This window comes from Babylonia areolata, chromosome 21, assembly GCF_041734735.1.
Source record: "Babylonia areolata isolate BAREFJ2019XMU chromosome 21, ASM4173473v1, whole genome shotgun sequence".
Lineage (NCBI taxonomy): Eukaryota > Metazoa > Mollusca > Gastropoda > Neogastropoda > Buccinidae > Babylonia > Babylonia areolata.
Genome location: NC_134896.1, coordinates 34,012,790 through 34,020,786, shown reverse-complemented (window position 1 = coordinate 34,020,786; position 7,997 = coordinate 34,012,790). Strand labels below are relative to the sequence as shown.

At 39.3% G+C, this 7,997-nt stretch overlaps 1 protein-coding gene across 1 annotated transcript; it reads right to left on the bottom strand.

Annotated features, from left to right (window-relative positions):
- Nucleotides 1-2,313: 2,313 nt before the first annotated feature.
- On the bottom strand, nucleotides 2,314-4,511 carry LOC143295814 (protein PET117 homolog, mitochondrial-like). The gene is made up of 2 exons (XM_076607451.1): nucleotides 4,301-4,511; nucleotides 2,314-2,674 (listed from the first exon to the last, which is right to left on the bottom strand). The coding sequence occupies exons 1-2, from the start codon at nucleotides 4,394-4,396 to the stop codon at nucleotides 2,531-2,533; spliced, it is 240 nt and encodes a 79-aa protein (XP_076463566.1). The 5' UTR covers nucleotides 4,397-4,511; the 3' UTR covers nucleotides 2,314-2,530.
- Between the last annotated feature and the right edge of the window lie 3,486 nt (nucleotides 4,512-7,997).

The following is a 7,997-nucleotide window of genomic DNA, read 5'->3' as shown; positions in this document are numbered from 1 at the left end:
CATGAAGTGTTCTACTTCAAATATGTACATACACATGCACATCTACATTCACGTGCATACAAGCACATTCACACAAACCCAGAACCCCCACCTCCCACCTAAAAAAAACAACAAAAAACCCACCAAATTACAGTTCAAAGTTTCTGGGACAGACAGACCAGACATAATGATCTTTAAATTTTAATTTCTTCACATCTTTCTCTCTCTCTTCTCTGAACACCCCCAATCCCCTTGTACAGCAACAAACATCTGTCTATCCACTCACATTTTAGTCTCTCCTCTCTGCCATCAAAGGGAAGCAATCATTATATTTGTGCATGTCAAGCACGTCATCTCCCAGGGAGTTACCTCACATTTCAAGGAGGCTGAGCGAAACGATTTGAACGTGCACATGAACTACATGCGATGCAGAGATACTCATCACACAATGATGAACACACGCATGGCACATACACTGACTCTTCTCTCTCTCTTTTGTACACACAGGCACACACACTTGTATGCAAACACACATACATAAAAAAACAACAACACAGACATGTGCACAAACTGCCACAAAAAGTGACATACAGACCTGTCCGAAAAAACAAAAAACAAAACAACCAAAACACAAGCTTGGAACAGATCTTTCCGGAAAAAAAAAATCAAAACCTTTCTGAATACAACGTATTTGTTCATAATGCATCCCCTGAAGTTCACATTGCCCAGGAGAATCCATGAACTTACACAGGAAGGTAAATTTGTCAAACCAAACATAAACTGGTGACGGAATCATTATGAAGAAAATGAAAAATTTTCTCTGTTGTCTCTCTCTCATGCCTGACAATCATTATTGTCACATAATTTCTCAAATTACACTAGAATAAGCACAATGACTGGATCAGTCCCTGATAATAATTCAGTTCTATTCCTAACTGGTTTTAGTTTCAGCTTCAGTTTTACAGTTTTGTTGACATAAAAGCTAAAGTGAATGAAAGGAAGAACAGAAAAAAAAAAGAAAAAAAAAAAAGGATTCCCCCCCCCCCCTTCTCTCTCTACACACATATGATTGAGAAGCCAACCAGACAAACATGTTCACTTTATTCTGATTGTCCATTCTACAACAACACTGATTTTTGATTTTTCTCTCTTAACTTCAGTGAAATGAAAATGTTGGATTTAGATAAAAACGAGCGCTCCAGTTCATGCATAATGTGTGGTAGGGCAGGTAGGCAGATGGGTAACAGTATCTACAGGCACGTACATTTTTTGGCTCAATCACTTAGTATGGATTTCCGCCTTTTCTTTTCATGTGTTTTCCAACATTTCTTTTTTGAATTATCAGGCTCCCTCATCCCAGTCCAGTCTCATCTGCCCCCATTTCCACCTTTTTTTCAAATATTTTATTTTAAATTCATCTGAATCACAGTAGTAGTGAAAAGGTGCCAACATTTTAATGAAATATTGAAGGCAGGGGCAAGCCAAAAGAAAATGCTAACTGAGCATTTCCCGTCATCAGTTTGTACACACAGGTCATGCCTACAAGGGAGCAAACTTCCTCTGAGTCATGGGAAGGAAGTCTCTGTGTTTTGTTCCTCTCTACCTTCCTCTCAGAGGATGTTGGTATGTGTGCATGTGTATGGGTGTGTGCGTGCGGGCATGTGTGTGCACGCATGTGTGTATGCATGTGTGTGTGCATCTCCTTTTTTTTTTTTTTTTTGTGTGTGTGTGTGTGTGTGTATAAAGGTGTGCTTTTTTGTGCTTTCAATACACCTCTATGTGTGTGTGTGTGTGTGTGTGCGTGTGTGTGCGTGTGCAGATGGGAAGAGCTAAGCCGCTAATGGCTTGAAGTTGTCTGTTCTTACAGGAGCGGAAGTTTATACTCCTTTTATTTCTTTTTTGTTATTCCATGTAAAAAGGGCTACCCCCCACCCACCCCCACTCACCTCTAAAAAAACAACATAAAACCCCCCCACAGAGAACTATATAGAAGAACGAAAAAACCCACCTTGAAAAATTAAAAAAAGGTGCTTAAAAATCAAACTTGGAGATTTAAACAAAACAAAACAAAACAACACCACCAACAACAGTAATTTGAGTTCATAGTTCTTTATTTTTTTTTTTCTTTCTGTCTCTGTCCCTCTCTCACCACAAACTACTTCCAAGAAAAACAAAACAAAAAAACAACAACTCACAAAGTAATAATAATGAAAGGACATTTGGTACACCCAATCTAATGATACAAAAACCCTGGGCATTTACAATGAAAAATACAATGACCTATGCATACTAAAAACACACGAATACCCCCCCCCCCTCTCCCCCCCCCCCCCCACCCACACACACACAAATCCTTCTGCTCCAACTCACAAATCAACACTCACTCCACACAAGATGTAGACACACACACACACACACACATGCGTGCAAAGTATCACCTGATACAGTGTACTGTTCTTCGAAGGACTGTGTCGTTGAAGATCACACATTATGTATCATTTTTCTAACTTGGCGGGCATCAAACACACAATCCACCCTCGACCATCACCAATCAGGAGCTGTTTGCTTGCTCTGTTTGTTGTTGCTGTTGTTGCTGCAGGATTTCAGTCAGCTGCGCCTGTTGTTCCTGATCTCTGATGTTGGCCTGCCTCCTCTGCTGGCGCTCCAGATCCATGACCACCCCTTGCCGCAGTCTCTGAAAGGCCACAATGAAGATGCTTTCTGTTTTAGTCTTAGTCTCCTGCTGCAATCTGGATTCTCTGCTTAAAAATATTTAAAAAAAAAAAAAGGAAAAAAAGAAAAAAAGAAAAAAGAGATAAAAGGAAAGATTCTACTACAATGACAACGACAATGTTTAACAACAACTACTAGTACCACTACTGCTGCTTCTACTACTTCTATTAGTATTACAATGACATACAAGTATTTTGCAACGGCACATAATGACATATGAGACTACAACAACAAAACAGTAATTATGTTTGCAGATAACATATCAATCATTGTTCGCAAAAAAGTATTTTCAAAATGTGCCTCACTCACACACACACACTCACACACATAGTGACATGCTCACCCACTCACACATACATACACATGCAGACAGAACACATTTCACATGCACACACACAATCAGTAAACTAAATATAATCGTTTTGAGAAGATTACATGTCACTACATATAATGACATGGAGAAATTTGGGGAAATGTGTCATGCATTTATTACATCTTTCAAAAGCCCTTGCAGTGCCTCACTGTTTCAAATATTACATTGCTTTAAATTGGTTTGTCAGTCACTTGAAGTGTAAAAAAATATTTGCTGAATAAAAGCATTATGGAACCTACCGTAAAAATGTTCATGTGACCGTTATACTATATCAGTGTTAAATGAACATGTACTGATATGTGTTGCATGCAACTTTGTCTTTGTCCATGACACTTGCATTACATAACAATCATTTTGAGTATTCAAAGAATTTAATCTGACAAAACAACACTAAAAAACAGCTGGCTTACAAAGTATTTGTGATACAATTACCTTAAACTCCAGCCCCCACCCCCTTCCCCCTCCAACTCTCTGCTATTGTGAGTGCGGTACGTGTGTTTCAGCATGACTGTTTATTATGACTGTTGTGGTTGGGACTGAGCAATTGTGGGAGGCACTTGACGAGTTTGCTGTCTGAGAGTTTAAACTGTTAAAAGTTTCAGTTAAAACTTCCAGATTTGCACCCCCCACACCCCCCCCTAACTAACAGAGTAACAAATGTTTGGAATAATTTACCACAAGATGTTGTTTCCGCAGGAACTTAATACTTTTAAAAATTATCTTGACATTCAGTTACAGAATTTCAAATACAAAACTCATCCAGATATTTCTTGACTAATGAAATGACAAGCATTGCGCACTCAATGTTGGAAAATGCTTAATATGTGGGGACTCTCTTTTCTTCCCCACTTCAAGCAGACAAAAGGCCTTACCAGGCCTACACGCCTCAGTATTGATGGGGGAGGGGGGGGGGGTGTGTTGTGCGAATGGGTAGTACTAGTAGCAGCTTAATTATTCATCTAAATGTTCATTCTCGTTTGGTAAACAAACACTGGACATTGTGTCAGTTATCCTAGATCTGATCCTGGTCAAGTGAATCGCACTTTAGCATCCCAAATTCAGCTCCATGAATTTAGGATGCTAAAGTTCTAACTTATTCATTCCGTCCCACTTTAGAATCCTAAATTATGCTCCTTGAATTTAGGATGTTTAAGTGCGATATAACCTGCTTGACACGACTCATATATCTTGCGCAAGAAATCTCCACCTACTCACCTCTCTTTCCTTCTTCTGCCATAAATGCACGTAAGTGATTATGCCTATCGTGAAGGTGATGGAAGCACCCAGCGTCACCTTGGAAGCTGTCGACATCGTGGCTGTGTCTAGGAAGTGTTACACAGTCGTTTTAGTCGGAATCAGTGGTTCGACCTTCTAGTTTCATAATCTTCCAGCGGAGGCAGCCATGTTCAAGACTATTTCACAGCAGTACGAACATACTGAAACGAATCTGGCCATTTCGTTGAAATAAAATCAACATAACAGCAATATTTCACGAAGATATTATTGATTAAGTTAAATATCTATACAATAACTTAATAAGAATTATCATATATTGACAGGCACAAGTTTATCATATATTTTTTTATGCCTTGGTTGTATTTCTCTTCTGCATAATTCATCGATTCATCTCAGAGCAAGTGACAAATCCACGGGAAGGAACTCGAGCAAAGTCAAATAAGGCACATGCTGAAAGTTGTTTCCCTCTTCTTCCGCCCCTTTTCCTTCTTCCCCCAACCCACTCGCCACCCCTGCCCTCCGCCCTCTTCTCTCTCTCTCAGATTAAATTAAAAAATAAAACAAGAGAGGCAATATGACATGTTAAACCATCTGCAAGAGTTGGGCAAAAAGACGCGGGCGTTTCACAATATCAGGCAGTTGTCAAGTGTCAACGGATTTGGAGATGTGTGGCAAAAGCAAATTTGTTACATTCAAACAAAGACTGATCGAGTGATCAATATGGACAGACTTGGCATGATACTATTGAATCCGAAGACCGCTTTGAATTGTACAGGACTTTTAAGCCAAACGTTCCAAACTGAACTGAAAAATGCTGTCTTGGACTATAACATGCTTGAATGTTAAAAAGATACAGAGAAAAAAAAAAGAGACTTGGTATTTCACAATACAAACAGCACGACAAATAACACTGACATGGAATCGGGGCCGGGTTCGCCGCTCATCACTTCACGTTATCACTCCATGTCAAGGTGTAATGCCATGCCGTTCACACGATATCTAATGATTCCAGCAAGACACAATATACTCCAGCTATGAAGACAGGCCCTGTCTGTATTCAGACAGTTTTTCACAACACATAAATTTTGCAATGAAACTTGCACTGCACAACAATCTCTGACTCAGCCTAAGTAGCACCAGAACCGTGTCACAACACGATCAGCGCACGTCGAGCACACTGTATTCGCATCATATCGAGAATAACAAAAACACGAAAAAGAAGACACAAAAGTGCTATGACTGACACATTTTTTTCCACCCTTGTGTACAGCAAAGTCTTGTCAATGCACACTGATGAATGAAAAAAAAAAACAAACAAAAAACAAGCAAACAAAACAACCCCACCTCAGTCAGATGAGTCGAATATAACAATCAATTAACCAAATGTGGTTAATCTTTGGTTTAGCTGTGTACATTATTCATTTGCTTTGCTCCAGTTGTTAACATTATGTAATTGTTTTAGTCTGTTTGAATAAATTTAGGCATTTAGTTTGGTTTAGTTGGCTTCATTATTCATTTGTGTGACTCTACTTGTTTATACTGTGCCTTTGTTTTTGGTTTAGTTGTTTACGTTATGCATTTGTTTTGCTCTCGTTGTTTCAGTGTATAATTGCATTGTATTGTACTGTAATACCTCTTTATTGCTTACATTATGCATTTGTTTTTTGTCCAGTTGTTAACATCATACATTCGTTTCGGTGAAGCTATTCACATAACACACACACACACACATGTACACACACACACACACACATATATATATATAAATTATCCTGCTCTTATTCAGTTGGTCCAGTTATACACAATGCACTTCGTTTTGGTCCAGTTGTTTACATAATGCACTTGTTATAGTCTAATTGTTTTGGTCGACACATTTTCCGACACTGGGTTTTGATATGGTCCTTGTTCACCTTGTATAAGATAATTTGCTGAAAACTTGCACTCAGAGTTATATTTTGTTCATTGTAACATTTCTTTTTGTGTCGTGTTTGCATGTCTGCTTGAGGAAATCATTTCTGTCGTAAATTTGCTCTCGTTAGGTTCATTAAATGTGTCTGTTGTATTTTGTGCTAAAACACGCACTCACACACAAGCCGGCGCGCGCGCGCGCACACACACATACATACATACATACATACATACACAGTCAAAATTTGATTTTTTTTTTTCAAACTCTCACATGCTCGTCTAGAAAGTACAATATATATTTTTTTTCGTGAATCAAGAAAATACTTCACCAGCTCTTGGCAATTCGATGTAATACGTTGAATAAACCACTGAAACCAACCTCTGCATTTTTCAGTGTGTGTACAAGTAAGTTTTCAACGCAGACATTGTTCCCGTAAGTTTGAACTTTCGACCATCACGCCACTCACTTTCTCCGTCTCGGCAGAAACATCTTTTGCATATGAAACGTAGCAAGCAAAAATTAATATCTTCTGATGCCTGCTTCTCAATGCTCTTCATTGTGGTGCACAACATCCTACTAACGGCAGCAGTGTGTTCAAGCCACACAAACAAATGTTCAGTTAAATGGACACCTTTGGTAACGCGATCTTTTCTCAAGGTCACCACACATGAGAGATTGTAGTGATGTGCTCAAGAACATTCATGAGGAATGATACTGACGTAGTCAAAGTAACTCGTGAAATATGGTACTGACGTAATGAAGGTCACATATGAGAAACAGTACTGACGTACTCAAAACCACACAGGATATATGCTACTGAGGTATTCAAGGTCACACTGGAGAGATAGTACAAATGTTATCAAGGTTAAACAGGATAGGCTTTACTGGGGTACTAAAGATCACACACGAGAGATGGTACTGTCGTACTCAAGGTCACACACTAGACAGAACTGACGTACTCAAGGTCACACATAAAAGATGGTACTGTCGTACTCAAGGTCAAACAGGGCAGATAGTGCTGACATTCTCAAAGTCATGTAGTATATACGATAGTGAGGTACTCAAAATCACATACCTTTTAGACCTCAGTATTCGTGTCAATACAAGAACCTATGGTGAACGTTCATTCCTTTTTGCTGCTCCTCATATCTGGGACAACCTTGCTCATCATATCCGTGCATCTGATTCTATCTCTGCCTTTCACTCTTCAACGGAAACTCATCTTCTTTTTTTTAAAAAACCCATCAATAAGCAATCTCAGCTTCTTCTCCAACATCACCCATGTCAGTTCACTTTGGATGCATGACGAATAAGAGAGGGAGAGTGGGGGTGGGGGTGGGGGTGGTGGGTGGGGACTGGACTGGCAGACGCCATTCAAGTTCCACAGGTGAGAACACATGAACACGCGCCGGCAAATCCATTGTCCTACGGGACAGGCGGAAGTCACTAAATAACGACTATGTTTAAAACAGGCCAGGAACATATATGTTGCACGAAGACAAAAGTGACTGGGTTAAAAACTGAATAATTATGTGGATGTAAAACTGACGAGACTAACTTAAACGTGACGCCCCCCACCCCCCCCAAAAAAACACACAACTAAAACAAACAAACAAACCAAAAAAAACCCAACAAAAACAACAACAACAACAACACCCCTCCCCTCGAAAACAACAATAACAAAACAAACAACAACAACCCAGCAAAACATTGGTTACACAAAGACTAAAGTGACTGACTAAAAACTGGAAAAACAGATGTTACCCG

Bases quoted from the DNA above. Each gene is read 5' to 3' on its own strand.
- LOC143295814 (XM_076607451.1), bottom strand. From the start codon at position 4,396: ATGTCGACAGCTTCCAAGGTGACGCTGGGTGCTTCCATCACCTTCACG. The intron at 2,675-4,300 runs GTGAGTAGGTGG...GTGGCCTTTCAG, and splicing joins GGCAGAAGAAGGAAAGAGAG to AGACTGCGGCAAGGGGTGGT.